The sequence below is a fragment of the Homalodisca vitripennis genome, chromosome 1 (assembly GCF_021130785.1).
Source record: "Homalodisca vitripennis isolate AUS2020 chromosome 1, UT_GWSS_2.1, whole genome shotgun sequence".
Classification (NCBI taxonomy): domain Eukaryota; kingdom Metazoa; phylum Arthropoda; class Insecta; order Hemiptera; family Cicadellidae; genus Homalodisca; species Homalodisca vitripennis.
The window spans coordinates 32624323-32645783 of NC_060207.1; the positions used below are offsets into that span (position 1 = coordinate 32624323).

General features: G+C 37.4%; 1 protein-coding gene across 3 annotated transcripts in view; it reads left to right on the forward strand.

The window, feature by feature from the left end:
• The window catches only part of LOC124359499 (A disintegrin and metalloproteinase with thrombospondin motifs 20), a 302767-nt gene that overhangs the window by 229165 nt on the left and 52141 nt on the right, over positions 1 to 21461 (forward strand). For all 3 annotated transcript variants that reach the window (XM_046812275.1, XM_046812294.1, XM_046812284.1), the window contains exons 5-7: positions 9340 to 9496; positions 17307 to 17479; positions 20073 to 20293. In XM_046812275.1, coding sequence (XP_046668231.1) covers positions 9340 to 9496; positions 17307 to 17479; positions 20073 to 20293 — 551 coding nt within the window. The remainder of the gene's footprint in view (positions 1 to 9339; positions 9497 to 17306; positions 17480 to 20072; positions 20294 to 21461) is intronic.

Below are 21461 nucleotides of genomic sequence, written 5' to 3' on the forward strand. Positions count from 1 at the left end.
TTGTGTCTACTAAGCGCGTGATAACCTTGTCAGCTGAGTAAATCACACAATATTCACTCACTATTGCTGACATCACAGTGAAAGTAGACCGACAACAGGTTGGTGTCTTACTAGCGCGTGATTTACTAGCAGCTAGTATCACAATATTTCACCTCACTATTGCTGTCCATCACAGTGCAGTAGTCTGACAACAGGTTGTGTCTACTAAGCCGCGTGATAACTAGCAGCCAGTAACCACAAACATTTCAAAAAAACTCACTATTGCTGTCATCACAGTGAAGATAGTTCCGACAACAGGTTTGTTGTCCTACTTAGCGCGTGATACACTAGCAGCCAGTAACGCTAACAACATTCACTTCACTATTGCTGTCATCACATTGCAGTAGTCCCTGACACAACAGGTTGTTGTCTACTACTAGCGCGTGATAACTAGCAGCTAGTATCACAATATTCCACTTTTCCCCACTTTATTTTTTTGTTTGCTGTCAATCCACACAGTGCAGTAGGCCTACAACAGTTGATATACTAGCAGCCAGTACCACAACCAGTCACTCACTAGTGCGGTCATCACAGTGCATAGTCTGAGACAACAGTTGTGTCTACTAGCGCGTAGATAACTAGCAGCCATTTACCCACAACATTCACTCACAATTGCTGTCATCACAGGAAGTAGTCCGCAACAGGTTGTGTCTACAAGCGCGTGATAACTACAGCCAGTACCCACAACATTCACTCACATTGCTGTCATCACAGTGGAAGTAGTCTGACAACAGGTTGTGTCTACTAGCGCGTGATAACTAGCAAGCCAGTACCACAACATTCACTCACTATTGCTGTCATCACAGTGAAGTAGTTTACTGACAACAGTTGTGTTACTATACGTGTGATAACTAGCAGCCCGTACCACAACATTCACTCACTATTGCTGTCATCACAGTGAAGTAGTCCGACAACAGGTTGTGTCTACTAGCGCGTGATAACTAGCAGCCAGTATCACAACATTCACTCACTATTGCTGTCATCACAGTGAAGTAGTCCGACAACAGGTTGTGTCTACTAGCGCGTGATAACTAGCAGCCAGTACCACAACATTCACTCACTATTGCTGTCATCACAGTGAAGTAGTCTGACAACAGGTTGTGTCTACTAGCGCGTGATAACTAGCAGCCAGTATCACAACATTCACTCACTATTGCTGTCATCACAGTGAAGTAGTCTGACAACAGGTTGTGTCTACTAGCGCGTGATAACTAGCAGCTAGTATCACAATATTCACTCACTATTGCTGTCATCACAGTGAAGTAGTCTGACAACAGGTTGTGTCTACTAGCGCGTGATAACTAGCAGCCAGTACCACAACATTCACTCACTATTGCTGTCATCACAGTGAAGTAGTCCGACAACAGGTTGTGTCTACTAGCGCGTGATAACTAGCAGCCAGTACCACAACATTCACTCACTATTGCTGTCATCACAGTGAAGTAGTCTGACAACAGGTTGTGTCTACTAGCGCGTGATAACTAGCAGCCAGAATCACAACATTCACTCACTATTGCTGTCATCAGACTGAAGTAGTCCGACAACAGGTTGTGTGTCCTTACACCATGGTGTCTACTAGTGCGTGATAATAGCAGCCAGTACCACAACATTCACTCACTATTGCTGTCATCACAGTGAAGTAGTCTGACAACAGGTTGTGTCTACTAGCGCGTGATAACTAGCAGCTAGTATCACAATATTTGCTTATTATTACCGTAATCGCAGTCTAGTATTCTGACAACATGTAGTGTGTACAGAGACTAGCGAGTAATAACTATTGCGTGTATGGTTTAATCATCATATTCGTGTATTTTTGTGGTTCAATCGGCTGTCAGCTAGTTGTCAGTAGCCGGTTATAGCAACATACTGAGTATAACATCTTCGAGCGTAGCTACTCTTTGGGTGATAATAAGAAATACCTCACTTGAACTCGTGAGGGCCTTACTATAAGACAGTTGCCCTGTATATTGCATCAATATTTTTCTTCTCTAATTGTTCTCTATTCTTCTGTAGGCTAATAGCTTCGGGAAATCCCTTACCGCCTCAATGTACTATTTGATTTTTGACGTAGGAGTCTGGTAAGGATCTACGATAATTTCTCGCAAGGACTTCATTAGGCATTCCTAATCATAAAAGGAAGGCCTCGGATGAAGTACCTTATCCACGTTACATTCATGTTAAGTCTGCAGATTGTTATTATGTTTTAAATAAATATTTTAATGTTTAATAATGTTTAGTTTTATGATCATGTGATGTTATGAACACATGTGGTTATATTATAACCACGTGATCATTTTCACACGTTTAATCAAGTTGCTAAAATGTGAACAAAAATCATTTATTAATTCCAAAAGAAAACTGAAACATCTTTCTGACAGTAATGTTAGACAAAAAATGTGTCTAAAGTTCAACTGATTTGTCTGAAAATGTCTTATATTTATCCTTTATTAATAGAAATTTTATGGAGTTAACAGAACCACGTAATGGTAACAGTCTCATTGTTATCAAAACTTGTTTATATCTCTTTTCCCCGGTACTAAAATTGTTTTCTTTGCTTTCATTGATGCTCTAAAGCCTAAAAGCGTTTGCATGTATCCGCTCCTTCCCATTGCTGTCTATGTATAAAACAGTGTATAAGCCAAGATGGCTTTGGTGTAACCTAAATAATAATGTCAAGAATTTCTAAGCAATCTAAAAGTGTGTTTATTATGCATCGTACAAGTAAAGCCTTTTAAATAGCGTGATATAGCATATCTATACATTATTAGTGTAGTTTTATGTTTACTTGAGTATATCATTCATAAGTTTCAAATTTAATGTTTAGTGTTTACATATAAACGTGTATATATCTACAAATTTGATACAGCTACATAAATTATAAATAACCCGAGTACATCAATATCAAATAAATATGAATCGACATTTACGCATCAAACCAAGTTTATGTTTGAAGGTTTATTTATCATCAATAAACGTCAAATCGATAATGATGGATATAAAAAATACACACGTGAAATATTTTACTATCTCTATTTCATGCCAATCACATGTTTTTTAAAGTTTATGTGTTATTGCCATATTACAGAATTACGACCGTTTTATTACGAAAAAATAACACCAGGTACCCGGAAGATCATAGAGGTTAAAGTAAACATTATCTATGAAGGTCTGCGATGTGGGGTCAGATAGAATACAGTTTGTTTACTTGACTTTACGACTTTATCACCAAGGTCTCTCGTCTTCAGCCTTGACGGAGTCAACGGTTCCCACAACCACCCCCGATAAGGCGCTTCTGTCATTAAGATCAGTCTATTAACGCATAATTATCCTTCAAGGCCCGTCTACTGCGTCGCTGTGTAGGTAATTATCACGTTATACGTGCGCGATGTGTCTACTAGCGTATGCGGTGGTGCGGCCCAGTAGCATATAATCATACTACTGGATATCTAATGGCTGTTGCAGATTATACAGATTATGCGGTTGGTAGTGTGTTAGCTAAACTAGACTTATTAGTGTGTGTTGCCTACTACTTTACTATCTACCAGCTATCGTAGGTTACCTCACTGTAAAATCCCTTTAAAACCAAGGGACCATTTATTTATCGCCCACACATATGTGGAGTCGACTAGGCTGCCGACCTGCTGCCCACTCGTTACTTTGCGAAACAAAAACCAATGTGGGATCCTTCCCCTGCCTTTCTTCGAGATTTTATTTAAAAACTTGAGGTTGAATCTTTCGTTTGTGAGATAGTCAAACAAAGACAGTACGCAAGCTCTCTGAAAGAATAAAACATCCCAACAACCACGTTCAGTTGATAACTCGTCTAATGCCCTTGTCCAAGTCGCTTTATTCGGTTGATGAGTTCATGATGAGCTGGGATGTGGAATCTGTGGTAGTGTCACTGTTCAAGGACGTAGCCAGCAAAGGATACAAGGGGGCCCGACCCCCTCTCCCTAATTGTTAATTGTTTCAATTACATTTCTATTAAACTATTTGTTATTGAAATAATTCAGTATTACTGACATTTACTCGTAGTACAGCTGTAAGATCGTTCTCAACGTAAAAACGGCCAAGAACCTTTTGCGGAACAAAGTGGGGCCTTACTCTCGGGCCATTATGGGAAATATCAGTTGTCTTGACCCCCTCCACAATTTTTGTTCTCGCTACTTTCTTGTCACTGTTACAGGAGTGAAAGTGCAGAGTACACTTAGTTGTTAAGCGTACGCGGCCGTTGTTATAATTAACAACAGATTTCAGGTTCACACCGTCTCAGTACACAATTTTATTACTTTATGTATTATATATATATATATATATATATATATATATATATACACACACACGCACACACATACACACACAAATATATATATATATATATATATATATATATATATATATATATATATATATATATATATATATATATATATTTAATTTTACAGGCAAAAATCTAAATACATGTCTTATTATTTAAGGGAAATTATTACTGTACTTGAAACAATATTCACGTCAAATACATGTATTTGTTATCACCGTGGCTAAAATTACATATTTTTCAAGGTCAGTTACTAGCGTACATGCAATAATTTTCCAGGCATGGGCCTGCCAAGGAATAACACGGTGCCAGCCTAAGTTAGGCTATGTTCTGGATCTTAGGCTTGAAGGCCGCAGAATCAAAAGTTGTTCACAAGTGTTTTCCGAGTCTGTAACGACTAAAATTACATATTTTTCAAGGTCAAATGCAGGAGTATAAGCCATCATTTCCTAGAAAGGAGCCTGCCTAGGAATAACACGGTGCCAGTCTCTTTGTTAGGCTATTTTCTGGACTATAGGCTCGAAGGTCTCAGAATAAAAGGGTTTTCACTAGTGTTTTCCAAGTCCTTAACAACACAAATTACATATTTTTCAAGGTCAAATGCTAGTGTACATGTAATAATTTCCTAAGTATGGGCCTGCCAAGGAATATCACGGTTCCAGTCTCTAAGTTAGGCCATGTTGTGGATTTTAGGCTCGAAGGCCGCAGAATCAAAGGTTATTCACTAGTGTTTTTCGAGTCCGTAGCCACACAAATTAACATATGACTGCGTCAGCCAAGCGCCAATAACTGTGCATGTGCTAAACAACAGCTGTGGAGAGGGAAAGTGAGACCGTGGCCCTGAGAGGGCCGTGACCACGGTCTAGGCTACTTGTGCATGTGCAAGTGCATCATTACCGCTTGCGCAACGGTCGAGAGTCACGGTCACAGTCACGGTGATTCTCGGTCACGACACGTAATTCATCAATCATACGTGTAAATGTTAGTCTGTCTGTCTGTCTGCACATATCACCATCATCATCGTCAATCGGCATTACTGTCTCTCTGGAGAATTGCGTGCAATTACACAAGTCTACAATCAGCAGCTTGTACAATCACTCCATGTATAGCTCAGGTATCCTTTGTTGCCTGAAATGCCATAAGTGAACCTATGTAGCTTTATTTTTATATCCTATAATGTCATGCAATTGTCTATGAAATATGACACAAGATACGCTCTATAGCAATAATTCTTTTCACTCCCTTGAATATTAATGTTTAATATAACATCAATCAACGTTAGATTAAATATTAAATTTTAAACCTAAGTTAATAACTATATATACTTCAAGAAATTCTTGTTAACACATATTTTGACGTGTGTTTTCTTATAGCTATTAATAATTCAGTAACTGCAGTTTTTTAATTAGATTGCTCATAAAACAATGTACGATAAGTGTAAAGGTGTAATCAATATCTCCACACTCAAGCTTTTTTACGTTTCTTACTATATATAATTAGCTAAAGAAGTGAATGATTTGTCACTGCCCGTTTGGGTATTCTGCTTGAAATATCAACTGCATTAAGTTCGAAGTTTTCTAAAATATATGTTAAAATAAATTTGGCTTGGTCAGTGAAATATTACTGTAATTATTATTTATTCATATTTTATTTAAGAGAGTTACTGTAAGTTTGCCAAATAAGTTGCTTGTTCTTGCCATTCTACAAATGGACATATTCTTGCATCTGATATATTTTATTTATGACGCTGTGATCTTTCCGTAATTTGATGGAAACAGTATTCTGAGTAATGTTTTGTATATTCGGTTGGAACTTCTTTAAGTGCGAATTTGAATTGAGGTCGTCCACTTCCCCAACACAAGACTGTTTAAGGCGATGTAATCAATTCACAGCTGCAATATCGGAATCGACTGAAATAGGGCTGGCTGTGGATGTTGTTGATGGACCGCGCTGCCGCACTGCGCCACGCCAACTGTTTGAGCGATGGCTGGAAATAGCTTCGTGTGGAGCGGCCCGGACTCAGACTATACTGGCGGTGCAATGCTCTCCCCGGAGACCTTGATCTACTTACTTCTGCACTCAGCACTCTAAACTTCTTCGTTCCGTAATATACCGTTTGTAAGTCCGATTATGAGTACTCGAATACGGGATGTTTGTATTCCAACGATCCACGTCTTTAGCGTCTCGCTCCCAGAGACTGACACCACCCAGAGTCAGAGACGTTATTATCATCTAAAGTTCAACAATTAGTATTAAACACAAGTCAACTTATACTCCAAACTATTTTTCATGGGGAATTAAAAATTATACAACTTGCCAAAAATCTAGTGATCACTCAGCATCAAATTCGCAGCAAAGTTCAACAAAACCATATCTGATCCCTTCCACAGTAAAATATTCACAAATAACGTGACTGTATCCTGTACCTATTAAAGTTACATCCGGTACTCAGACCATTTGTAGTTGTTGCCTATAAAAACCCTACTAAAACTAAATCCGTTGCTCTAACCACTCGTAGTAGCTCTCTGACTGCTAATATTGAATGCAGTACTCGTAACCATTTGTAATAAATCATTGGCTGTGTCATTTACCTGGTAATTTTAAACGCGGTACTCGCAACAATTTTTAGTAGCTCATTGCTGTACCTACTTAAGTTACATCCACTACTCAAACTATTTGTAGTTGTTCCTCGACTGTACCGTGTGCCTGCTCACTTTGCACCCGCTGCTCTCAACCATATATGAGAGCTCATCGGATGCATCATGTGGCTGGTAACTTTGCATCCGGTGCTCTCAACCATCGTAACAGAGAGCCAGGTTTTCTGAGCCTGGTACTTGCCTCTCAGCCATCCGGCTTATTGCACCCTCTTTCCAGATTTAAGCTGTGTCAAATCCTATGCTTTTACAAAACCATGAAATTTTCTGTACAACGCTTATCTGTTCCAATTCCTCTTCTCTCTGTATAAGAAAATCAAGGAGTGGTGAGCGTTTGCTCTGTAACGCTGGACATTCAAATATGACGTACTTAGCTGTTTCATCAGCCTCGCAACATATCCTGAACATGGATGCCATTCTATTCAGGTGGCTGCGGAATACCCAGTGTCCTGTAATAAAACCAGTCATCTTGTGGATCTCCTTCGAGGGCATCTGCTGCAATTTTCCCTGAAGATCCATTGAGCAACCGCTATGCTCGGACGTTCCCCTCAGTTCTTCCTCAGTGTTGCTGGTGTTCATAAAACACCCATCGTTTTCATGGCGGCCATTATCCCCAAGCAAGCTAACCGTTGGACTTTTGACAGGCTTTTAGCGACTGCACCTGTAGAAATTTCGGCCACTATACTAATGAGCCACACACAATCTTCGGTCTTGTAATCCTAGTGTACAACCAATGTGACATGCTGATCGAAGGCCCCATGTGCATCCTAGAGACCACAGAGTCACATTCTGTGGTGGCTGGTACATCCTACCACACGTCTCGTATCCATCCCGTAGTCTTACATCGGCTAATTACGTATCCCAGAAGACTGCTTCAAGTTAATTTATCATCCAGTTTGAAACCTAGATAGTTAAACTCCTGCTTACCTGTACCTGTCATCGACTGGATCATGAACCTGGTAATTTTGCATTCACTGCAACTATTCGTATACGCTCGTCGAGTATAAATTGTCTGCTAACTTTGTACTCAGTAGGATGATTCACAATATGGTATAATTTTACCCACACCAGATGTATTCCACGTTGCCATATTGTACTTTAATTAGCACTTAATCAGGCACTATGACACATTTTTTCCATAAATTAATTAAGAATTCGTACGTATCCGTCACCCAAAACTTAAATCGTAAGGACGAGTATTAAAGTGGACACACTTCTGAGCTAATATGAAAAAGTACATCCTATTCTTACATCAGGATCAATGTTGTCCTGGATGTGGTGAGTAAACCCCCTAAGTACATTACCACAAGATACATATACGGCCCCTTTCCAAATATTGAGTACTTGAAAGTAACCCGTCTATTATTTTCTAATTGTGTTTTTTTTTATAAAGCGGTTTAAAATCTATGTTAGATTGTTCTTCAATCTGCATTATATTTTATTAAGCAAAAGTATACTACCAACTTTGACAAAAGGTAAACATGACTGGATAAAATAGGAGATGAATAAAATTAGTAGGACTTTTATAGTCCAATATACCATTAGAAATCGTGTTCTTATTTACAATAAAGTTAATGAAGTCACAAGAACTGAATTTTAAATATTTAATTTAGAGTAATGTCCATAATGTTATATTCACAAAGAAGTTCTAAGCACAATCAAACTCCTACTGCATAAAATATGAATATATACTGATGATAATTTACGCAACAGGAAGAATAAGTCGATTCGTTATGGATCGAAGACACGCAACTGCATTTCCCAGACGAGAGAATCGCTTGCCCTTGCATGATGCATACATAATACATACGTTACGCTGACGTTTGTATTTTATTTGTGGTAATTTTTATTGGAAATCAAGTAACTGATATTATTTATAACAAAAAGTAGCAATACAATAATAAATTACAATCAACTTACAGTTGTTTACAATTATATTCAAATTTTCAGATTTGAAAAATATGCGGTGATCACGTGTCTTATATTTTCTGTACAATTGTAGAATTACACGCTCTGTGTTCAGATTCGTTCGTGTGCCTAATATGTTTAACGTTTTATACCTTTTTATTACATTCTTGTTTAAGCAAGTTTAGCAGCTGAAAAATGAAATTAAATTAAAGGAATTTTTTAATTTTATTTTACAGCTAGTAGTTTTTCTCTGCTATTTTTTTTTATTTCTGGACTTCGGTTTTGAAATTCAGTGTGATGTGATATGGAGATAATTACGACTTTATTTCAACAGAACATACCTGCCATATTTCCAACTATGAAAATATGTTTTAACTGATTATTAAATGAAAGTCTGTTCAAATTGTTTTTCCTTTTCAGACGGGCCACATCAGGACGTCGAATGGGAGTTTCTTCATAGAGCCCGTGGAGGAGTGGCAGGGGCACACCACCATGCTGACCCACAGGTTCTACAAGGTGCCGGCCCTGCCAGGCTCTCTGTCCCCGCCCCTCTCGTCACAACAGCCGCGACCACACGGTTAGTACTAGTACTGTACACTCATTGTCGGTCCTCACTGTTCAATTTGCATGTGAGAGACAACACTAGGGAGACAATTATTGTCAAGTGATTGAGCCGATCCATTCTTGGTAACTAATGTCTTATAATATCTTTTAATACTTTTCTGATGAAAGAAAACTTATCATTCTCAAACATCCCAATTTAGAGTCCCTGGACCCCTTAGCTAAGTAGTGTAGAATCATTAAATGTGTGTCCTGCACTGAGCATCGAAGTAAAACTGACTTTTCGAGTTAAGTGAGGAGGGTACTCAGGCACCAGGTTCAAGAAGACTATACCAAATTCTTATAACTTTTTACTTTTTATTTTTAAGAATAATAATGGTTTACATAGAACTCTTTATTTTATAAGCATTTGTAAGCCGCAGAATAGAGTGTGGTATTTTTCATTAGGAGGAATCATATTTCATAACCAAAACCTTCAATAAGACTTTTTAGGCTTTTTATAAGTAATTAGGTTTATTTATAACTCTTTATTTTTTAATTCGTAGGAGCAGAAGATGGTGTTGACTGATAGTAGAGGGAGAAGGCATACCTTTCCAGTTTAAATACATGTCATCCAAAAATATATAATGAAATTTAATTTCATAATACATACAGATTAAGAGTTTAATAGCTTTTATAGTTATATAAACCAATGCCCTTTTTGGTAATCATGCTAAATACAATGGTAAAAATCCCCTGCACTTTAGATTTACCGTTCCCTAGATATGCAAGATACTGGTAAACTCGGAGGTACACGTTACTTTGTTACAGATTTAGTAACACATGATCTCTAATTAACTTTAATCATGTTAAAGTGAGGTTTCAGTAAAATATTCAGTTTTGTTAACATCAATTTGTTTCTTCAAATATTGAATAGTGTTATATTGATTTCAATGTAATCGAGATATAAATGCACTTCTTTCTTTCTTTGGTTTGATTCACCTAACAACATTTTAAAACATTTTTATTACTAATCACAGTAAGAAAATTCAAACATTTGTTGTCCATTATGGCCTTTCAGTAGTCTGGCTATTTCCGAGAACTGCGGTTTGATAAAGTAAGTCAAGCAATGGACATGTTGTTTTATCACCTGGTTAATAATAAGAGTGCACACAAGTTTCCATAATTTACTTTATAATTGTAACAATTTTCTCAATCTGTACTTATTAATGATTACAAACATCACTAAACCGAAATCGTAGGAACGTTGTTACCATAATCTTTAAGTTATATCAACACCAAGCGTAAAAAAATTGAGGTGGTTAAATAGATAAAGTAAAAAGTGTACTTCTAATAGTATTGAAATCCATAAGACATGTTCGTATGCACACATTCACCAACGTTTAAAAAATTTTTCTAAACACTCTGTATATCACCAAAAAATAGTTTCATATATTATTTTTAATCTAAGCCTCTACACCTGAGACCTGGAGCAAATGTATTCTTAGTAGGTTATCATAAAAGGCATCCAAGTAGGAATACGAATGCGCCCATCAACTACCCTGTGATCAGGGGTGATCATTGAGAGAAATCCCTATCTCCCTTTCATTTCTCCATCTCATTCTGCTATGTCCGGAGACTCAAAAACGCGCCCAAGGTCTATGGTAATCGAGAGGTACGAACACTATTACCCACATCACCTCATTGTTTTGCGATATAGGTTTTAATTTTTTGCACACTGAACGATTTTATTGGTTAATAATGAATATCAAAACAAATTTACGTTCCTTTTCCAATAAACGATACCACCCTGACAGTTTTAACTAATAGTTACGTATAGTAAATGTTTGAATAATTGATTTTTACCCTTTATATAGCACTAGCCTAAACCCGCGGCTCCGCTCGCGTGGCAGTAGTAGAGAGGGCTACATCAATCAAGCATCGAAAAGAAATACTAATTTTATTATACGTTTTTTCCAATTAATTTATTGCTCTACTAATACATCGTAGCATATCATAAAATCTATTATAAAAGTTTTTTGTTTATTTTAATGCGTTTTGGTAAACAACGTTATTAGTTGTATTATTTGGAGCATAAATATAAAGGTTCTTCGGGTTTCCGACTCTTAAGCAAGCGACGTATAATTGACCGTGCGAGAAACATGAGGGTTCCAGATGGATTCCTGCGACTTACATGAGAAAACAAAAATACTTGCCTATTTTTTTAAACCTTTTACTGATGGAAAATAACACTGTTCTTGGAAATTGTAAAAAAGATATCAAATCACGTTTATCAAAAATTTGACATTTGTGACACGTTGTAAATGTCAAAAAATGTTTGTTTACATAGAAACGTCAAAAATATTTATGTTTACTTAGTTACTGTAAAAAATAACAACAATTTTTTGTCGCATTATATATGTTTACAAAGAACAGCTGATTAAAAATTTGAAAAGACTCTTTCACTTAATAACATATGTTTGCTGCAATGCATTTCTTACGGGTATTTCTGTAACCAGTGGGGCGGAATCCTGAATCGGGAAAGGGATAAAAAGTATCCTATAACCTTCTACAGATCAAGACGAACAAATTTAAAAAAAAATTAGGCGAATCCGTCCAGCCGTTTGTGAGTGATGCTGTTACACACGAACAGATTCATTTTTATATATATAGATTGTACAAAGCAAATGAAAAAAAAAATCTGCTTGTAAATCACAGCAGGCGGGTGTTGGTAATCCCAGCTGACAGTGACACCGCCGCCCCAACACAAACAGATGATCACCGAACAGCTGATCCCCGAACAGCTGATCACTCGCTGGATGTGTTTACGAGCCGGACCTCTCTAGCCACATAATTATGTCAGTTAACTAATCCAACAGAGGCACTAAATTATGTGTACCGCGATGAAGTGAGCGGTCATATGAATATTAATTAAACCCATGCAGATTACCGTACGAAGTACATTTATCAATTAATTTAATTAATGTAGCCATGCCGGTTCTGTCACTTTAGCTTGAATAATCTATGCATTCACCTTGAAAACAATTACCTGGTGATATAGCCTGCAGTGAGTGGCACGTTGTATTCAATCACCTAGTACACAATTGACAATCAAATCAATATGCGTTACGTATTTTTTTCTCTGGTGTCATGTACATTATAGTGCCATATTGTTTTAAAGATATAATTAAATAGTTGTTACTTCCTCTTTCTTGTTTTCCGTTATTTCTAGAAGATTAAAATGATTGTTAAGAGCCAATTACAATGAAACGACCTCATGAGAGCAATATTCAATGTCAAATACTTTTAAGCTCTTCTCTAAGGTAGTAAAAAAATCTCATTTTAAAGATGTTATTAAAACGCATTCAAACGCTTTTTTTACTTTTTCTTGCAAAGTGTATACGTTTTTAATATTTAAACGACAAAGAACAAAAGAGTTTGATATGTTTCGGAAAAAACTAATAAAATCGTTAAAAACATTTTAACACGTATTAACCATATCTGTGAAATGCGAAATATCCTACAATTCTACTACAAAAAATAAGTGTTAAAACATTATTCTTATGGGGCTAAAAGCGACGTGTCCCGACAGTGCAGCGAACTTTATAGGTAAAGTTTTACAATTATACATAAAGATTTGAAGCTTCTGACAAGGCTTATGAAAATTATACGTAAAAATAAAATCTTTGGGTACCTTTCCATTCTAAATACAGTACCGTAGCCTACATTTTAAACTATTTTCAATATTCCCTATTCAGAAACAATATCCGTGAATTATCTAAATGTAAATGTATTGAATTCCTAATGCATCCAACTAACATCGAAGTGTTACAACTATTATATACTCGCATTTTTTTAATTTTTACAGGAATGCTCAATACATACTTTAATAGTACCTAATTTTTATTAAAAATTACAACTATCCTTTCGTTGAAGTCTCCAGATTAAAAGTGTAAGTTTATTTATTAAATTTATTTTTTAGGTAAATTGATCACTCCAAAACCATATAAACTCTGTGATCTATGAGGAAAACATATTAAAGTTACACAACATTTTATTTGTCTTGGAATACAGCCCAACTTGAGTAGCCTAGCGACTGAGCGACCTAACACTAATTTTTCCTGTATGTCACCCTTATATTATTATTGTTATTGGCACTGCAAGTAATTTTAAGTGACGTCACTCACATAAGTGACAGTGTCAGCAGTCACGTGACGTAGCGAGCGACGCGCGGCGGTGTGCGCGGGCAGGGGCGCGGGCGTGCAGTGACAGCGCCGCGCCGCACGGTTTGCAGGTGTTACGCCCGCGGCCACTACTCATCACAGCCATTCATACCCCTCCCCCTCCCCCTCTCACCATCCTGCCTTCATTCATGTTTCTCTCCGTGGTCCATTGCCCACTCAATATTCGCCAGCCACTTTCGCGTGATAAATTTATCTCTCATCTAAGAAATGTTATACAATTGCCCAAAGCGTTTCAGCGGAATATCCAACGAAAACATCTTATCGAGGTAACAGATTGTTGTTTTATGCTCAGCTTTTAAACGACTAAATGATGTTATCAAATATGAACTAAATTTCGCGTATGACCAAATTGGAAATTTACGTATGTGCTATTTTATGGTTATGCTACAGCTGTACCAAAAAGTTCCTCGTTTAATATTATAGGCAGGTTGAACTCTAATCGAGTTAAACTTTATGTCGGTGGGTCTTTTAGCATTTTTCAAACTGATCCATCACAACGTATAAAAATAGATATCCATCCTCCTTATTCTTGTAACGGACTTACTCCACTATTAATTAAATTGGTAGTACCAAACATATGAATTGCAGTTACGAATTTACAGCTGTTGTCAATTAAAGATAAAAAATAAGCAAAGTGCCGACATTTCAGTTTTATTACTTTATCTTTACTTTAAGGTGTATATTGAATATTGTTATGGGTGTATATGGACATAATAAGGAAGGATAGTAGTTAGTGTATTATTCCTTTTGATAAAATTAGGAAAAGTTTGAAAGAGTTTTTGGGTTTGTACTTTGGTTAATCTTAGAATAACTTTTAAAGTATTCTTCAATTTTATGTGTGCAATAATAACTAAACCTTGCTTACGAAATTTAAAAAAATACAGTGCGATACTGGTACGTAAGAAAGGCCGGTATTATTACTGTTTAGCAGATTTGCAAGCCAAAGCGCAGTTGTTGGAGATAAAATAATGGAATTTGTTGTAGTCCCCGAGAACATACTCGCGCCGTCCTCCCAGCTCGACAGTTCTGCACGTTGTACCGCTGGTGAACGTCGGCAGAAGAGATAACAGGTTGTACTCGCTATCTTCACGACCGGACCCATTTGTCGAGCTCCGGCAAAAAATACCCAGCGATTCGCGACATCGCTGCTTTTAGCGGCATTTCTGTAGTATCACACGCCGAGTCGACTACTTGGTAGATACCGGCCCGGTGGTCCTTACCTTATCAGGTTTAAAGAGCTCCCAAGGTTAGTTATACCACAGTGAGTGTGTACTGCATATGGATGCCAGTTGATCTAGAATGGATTCTTTTATTTGATCACTAATTCTTGAAAGCCGATTCGTGTAAAAATGCTACTTCTTTCGCCTTTTATGCTATAAACTTGGTGTCCCAAAAGTCCCACTTACTATCTTAACTTTTAAACGATTAAAAATATTAACATTTTTCAAAGCATAAGTAATAACCTGAGGAAAAACAACATGAGGAACTTCACAGCAGAAAATGTTGATGAATATAATTTTCTTCCCCAAAAATAGTTGAGAGGAAAACAAAACTTCTTAAGGAGGTAACTCATTAGTTACATCTAAAATTACAGGTCTTGAAGAGAAAAGTCTTTGTCGTAAAAATACAATTCAGACCACGTTGTCCAAAATAGTCATACAGGACAAAGATAAAATTCTAATTAATCGCTATGGTAGATTCAGTCAACTTAAGTAAGTCTTAAAAATCTTAATAATTACTTTAGTTTTTCTTTTAAGAAGACCTTTAAACTGATGTGACAATAGAGTTTCCCCCGTCCAAAAATGGGTGTTTGTAGAACTATGTAAAAGGTTTTTGACGAGAACCATAATGTAAAACACAAAAATAGTTAGGTTTTTCTAATCCGTTATTCTGAAATGGGAACTCGTTTTATTAAGACTCGCGTTTGCCTTTTTTACATAGCTTTTTGCCAAATATGTTGAAGGGAAACAAAGAAATGAAAGCATTACGAGGTAGCACGATGGCAGATCTGAAAGTTAGATCTGAATCTGGTTTGGTACTCCTGAGGAGGCTAGGCTAGGCGAGCCTGGAGGAAGGAAGGGAGAGTCCAGATCAGGATGAATGAAGCGTGTCAAGGTACTACTCAGTGCCCAGGTGTGTCCAAGAATGCTGTCTGTCTGACTCCATTCGACCGTTGTATCCTTAATTGGCATCAAGTTGCAACAGAGAAAGTTAATGTTATGGACTCAAGAGTTTAAAGTAAGTCAATATTACCCTTTCTCGGACAGTTTCGTAACGATTCTACACCTGTACCCTTGAGTCGATTCTGTTCGGATTCAATTCTCGGGAACATTGGTATTACTAGGAATCAAATGTCTTGAATTTTCATAGGAAAGTTTAATTGATTAGGTACTTCATATATTCACGGTTTTGCCTTGAGTCATCACATAGTATGGACTCGTATGGAACGAAGGGGTTTATTGATTTATTCATTTATTAGGTATGTCATCTATTCACAGTTTTCCTTAACTCAATTATAGAGATGCAAAAATCTCCCTCGCTCAGGTCGCATCCTACAATTACAGTTGAGTATCACTTGGAACCACTCGTATGGAACGAAGAGGTTTTTTTTCTACGCTTTTCACCTATTCGTAGTTTTGCCTTGACTCAACCATGATAAAGATGCAAAACTCACCTCTCTCGGGTTCCATCCTACAATTACAAGTTAGCCATTACTTGTCTATTGTTCTAGACACCTGTAAGGCTAACGACCATCAATAATCGTAGCCTTCACTAATTGCAGGAACCGTCGGTTCTCACGAACCGTTAGGTTCCCGTCTACCCGCTGTCAGATGCCCTCGGCCCGCCCACTCCATGCTGACCCGAACATCGATTATTTTGTACCGAATGACGCAAAGCAAATTCAAAACACGATGACGGTACATGCGTGGGTCTGTGGGCCGTTCCCATGACCCGCTACGCCACGTGCGTGCCCGCTAACATTGACAGGTGAGTGGCGTGCTGAACAGGTGTCTGATACTTCATCCTCAACCTCTGGTACAAAGACGTCTGTGTCTCGAGTGCTGGCTCTGGTGGGCTGAGGCTGATGCCCTCGCATTCTTCGCATTTTTATGAAATAGTAAAAATCACAAATTTTCCTCCACAAATCAAATTCGTTGTTGTAACGTTTGTTTTCTTCTGTACGGTTTAAAATTTTAAATAACAGTGATAATAACGTGTAAAAGTTAGAACTTATACCTCAAATGTGTTTTTGAACGTATACTCCTCAATATTTAAAAACATCTCTGATAGTTCAGGAGATACGTAGTTCACGACCGTAGATTTATAGTATTGTTTTCACTTCGTCCCTTACTGGCTGTAATCCATTACTTGGAGGCTACACACTGAACATTAATACTGTGCTTGTAAGTTTCATTTCAATTCATTCAGCTTCCTCCTGAAACTTAAAGGCAGAGTTAGTTCCAAGCCCACTCGTTTAAGACTCTTACTTTGAAAGTTTGAGGCAAGTTTCACCTTTAATGTTATTTGCAGCGTGCAAGGATGTTTTTTTTTTATTTTACGCATATCTTCAGAACTTTCTGACATTGGATGTGTTGTTTTTAGATGACATAACCGGGGAGGAAGACTATCCTGAGGAGACAAGATCTACACATCGACGCAAGCGATCGTCCACCCAACAGGAGTACAACATCGAGATCATGGTAGTCGCAGACCGCAAGATGGCGGAGTACCATGGCGCCGAGTTCAAGTCTTACGTGTTAATGCTCATGTCTATTGTAAGTACTCGTTATAATAACTTCATCTATTAGCATTTCAAATTGTAAAATACTAAAATACCAATGAAGTGTATAGTGTAGTATACACGGGAACGTTTTTGTATCGATTCAGCGATAAATACTTCAATTTATCAGAATGACAACTTATCAAGATACACATGACATTAAGAGTGAACAACCGACTGAATTTATATTCCCTAGTGCAGGTCCTGTGTTGGGGCCTTGGCTGTCAACAACACCAGAATTAAACCTTAAAAGGTAGGCTACTTGGTTGCGCTAACTGGCGTATGCAGCACTTGTATCTTCTTCTTGAAAATATATGGACGAAACCGGCTCGTGTCTCTTCCTTTGAGAAGTATATGTTATCCTTGGTAAACTTAACAAACCAAGTACACTTCTAAACAAGACTTAAGCCAAACCCAAATGAGTCGTTTTGCAGGCTTCGTTGAAGCTTCAAGCAAAGATTCAAAGAATTTCGTTCGTTTTCGAGACATCTTGTGAACAGACAATCAGATAGAAGAGAACATTTTCCAGCTCCACGAGTTTCCCTGACTCTCAGCCAAATCCTGAAGAGGGACTTCAAATCAAACTCAATGCTCCTTATGTAGAAATGTCTAGTTTATAGTTACTCGTGTTATCGAGATATCCTTCAGGAGACAGACAGGTAGGGGGGGATTCTCAGCCCCCTGTGATATAGCAAAATATCCAAAATCCAAAGGAATTTAGGATTGAGACATGGGGAGTTCCATATAAAGACATGACCACAAGACACCACCTCGATGTTGCCTATGTAGAAATAAAGTTTCATGAAAAATGTCAGGTATATACACAATTATTTTTCTAGATATCATGAGGACATATACGTAGACACACAGAAGTAAATTTGTTTACCCCTTAGCTAACGCTCAACCAATAATATATTTTTCATGGCAAAAAGATAATCTGACTCGATTTGTTTTATACCAAAGACAGCACCAGGAAGAGCTGATATACTTGGTGTGTGAAATTCCAATTTATCACTTACAACTTGAATATATGTGAAAACTGTGTGTTTCCTTTTTTTTATTTTGTAAAGCAAATTTCCTCGCCGTGAGCATCTCGAACGGCTGACTGGCCGCAGATGACAATGCCCCAGCCAAGTAACCCGGTGGGTGTGCCGAGGTGGGGTCCTCACTCGTCACACCGGGTAGCCATCTATTACACGGGATAGGGCCGGCCCCAGTACACGTGGCGCATTCGTCTTACTTAAGGCCTGATCCTTTCAGTTTTTAATTCACACGGGATAACTGTTATCCGCTCGATTTGTCATCGGTGACGCGTTTCATCACGCCATATGTGACGGCCCACACGACACTATTACACAACTAGGGTCATCGACTGACACTAATTATTGTTGGGCTGTCAGTAAAAACTGAGAACAGGATGGGAGAAATCATTAGTGATGTAGATGTCACCCGTCAGAATAACATCAGTAATGATCATGGTCTAGTTTGTTGTTGTTTTATATTTAGCTCATCCTGCTACTACTACTACTACTACTACTACTACTATGGCTCAGTCGTATCAGCGTCTATACTTAGAAATGGCAAACTTATTCTCCCGCTCAAACTAAACAAACTAACAAACCTGGATAATTAGAACTTTTCATCTCACCCTTACCATCTAAAAATTTAAGTTTTGTTTTGGGTAATTAAAAATGTTCCTTATACGTGATTTTGAGCAAAAAGAAAACGAAATAACATCACGATGTCCGATACTGTAGTTAACTGGTTAAGGGTGTATGCTTGGCTGCACAGGTAGTTACCATGATGAGATAGAGTAGGACGAGTCATATGATGTTCACAAGTCTCATGCCCCGCACCGTGCACTTGAGGTTCGAATGATCCAAGTTCCACTCTATAACATACATGTTGGACTAATGATAAATAGTATTTCACTAAATTTGTTCGTCTCTACAATTTTACTAACGAGACAATTCATATAAAGAGATCTTTTCATGTTTACTATGTATAATGAATCCTGAATACTGTTCCTAAGTAACGCACCTAAAGGTTTTCGGGGAAATGAACTTAGAGATGAAAAACACAATTCTCAGTAAATTTTGATTTAAAAAAAATTTTAATTAAAAAAATTCTTTATGGCACAGCTATATAATTCAGCGCCCCTTCCACGTTTTGAAACAACCCTTTGACAATATAATAATAAAAATAAAAAAAAACAAATTATACATGAAAATTTAAATTTTGGTTATTCATGTAAATTTGTGTCATATAAAGAGTTTTGTCAAGCCAATGCAAGTTTTATTTGTTTTCGAAAATAAAGAATAGAATGAACTGAAAATCGGTTACTCTTCATGTTATTTATCCACTGCGCCAATAATCGTGTCAGAAAATTACAAGAAAACTACAAAAAAATTATTTTTTCATGTGAGACTACAGGAAACAATGTAATAACTCATTCCGAACGGAGTGGTGTTCATATACTGGCATGTATATATCTGCCAGTGTCATATCAGTAACCGAAATCACAATTCTATTTCACTGTTACAGAACGTTAAACGTAAGTGTGAGGTGTAACCTTGTTTGTTCGATAGGTGGCGCTGATCTACAAGGACGCAAGTATCGGCAACCCCATCAACATCGCAGTGGTAAAGCTGTTCGTGCTACAGGACGTGGAACTGGCCAAGAGACACTACAACGAGGCCGGTATCTCTGCCGCGGACATGCTCAGGAAGTTCTGCGCCTGGCAGCAGAAGCACAACGACCCCAATGACGATAGCAAGAATCACCACGATTCCGCTCTGCTGCTTACCAGGTAATCAGACTATAGTTACAGTGTTTATATCGCCATTAAAATATAAAATAAATTTTGCTCCTGGGCTAGTATATTAAATTAGAAGAGCAGCTGGTCAAGAATCGGGGAAGGGGTGTGAATTCCTGAGGAGACAATTAAATCGGTCCAATCAGGAATTGCTCTAAATTCCTGTTTGGAGCATTCCTTACTAAGAAATGTAATTACGTAATAACCCTTAGTGAAACGCACCCTATATTTACTAAATAGTTTGGGAATAATCATTGTTAGATTTTATTTCTCCACATTCACGCGAGGTTTAGGAGCTCTAATTTTGCTCTATCTTCTGTTTAGTTTTACGAAAATCAACTTGAAAACTCTAACCACTATGTCAGTGCTGTGTAATAAGTATCTAAATGTGGTTTATTTAGTTATAATGTATTTAAGATAAAAGTTTCTGTTTATATTTTTAAGTTTAATTTAATTACAAGGTAGAGGTACGGTACATCACGTGTTTTCGCTGAGTTGCGACATGCAAAGTTTCAAATATATAGCTATAGCTCATTTCATTCTGAGATGTTCTGCGGACAGATAGACAGGCTGGTATTATTTATAATATTGCAATTTCACATCTCTCGGCAAAAGAGAAATTGTTTCTGACTTCTGTGTTATAGGTTTCAATAAAGGTCAGCTAAATTCCATGGTTCCATGGTTGGAAATTGACCATCATGTAACTCATCCTTGCCTGTATATTTATTCTCCTATTCCCTCGTTGCCATCCATCACTGTTACCAATAAGATCAATGTAAAAATATTACCTAACGCTAAGCCAAATCCCGTGGAGTGACATGCACCATCACTGAACTCAGATTTCCTCTATAGAAATGAAGCTCCTTGCTAAGCTTACAAAATTAGGTGTGGTCTTCCATAAAAGTTTAACCAGATACTTTAATAACATACCACCTGAGGTTAACCACTTGAAAATATGTGAGATCTGATGGACATGGATCAATCTTACACAAACTTTGCAGGATCCCAAAAAAACATAAAGTTTTCGAATTGTAAAATATCCAAATGGAAAACACCTGAAATAAAATCATGTTACAACGGTTGCTATATTTACTATGCTATATATCTCGATGTTTAAATTCGATGGCGTATTCAACAATATTTTAGTTTTTTTTAATCAGTC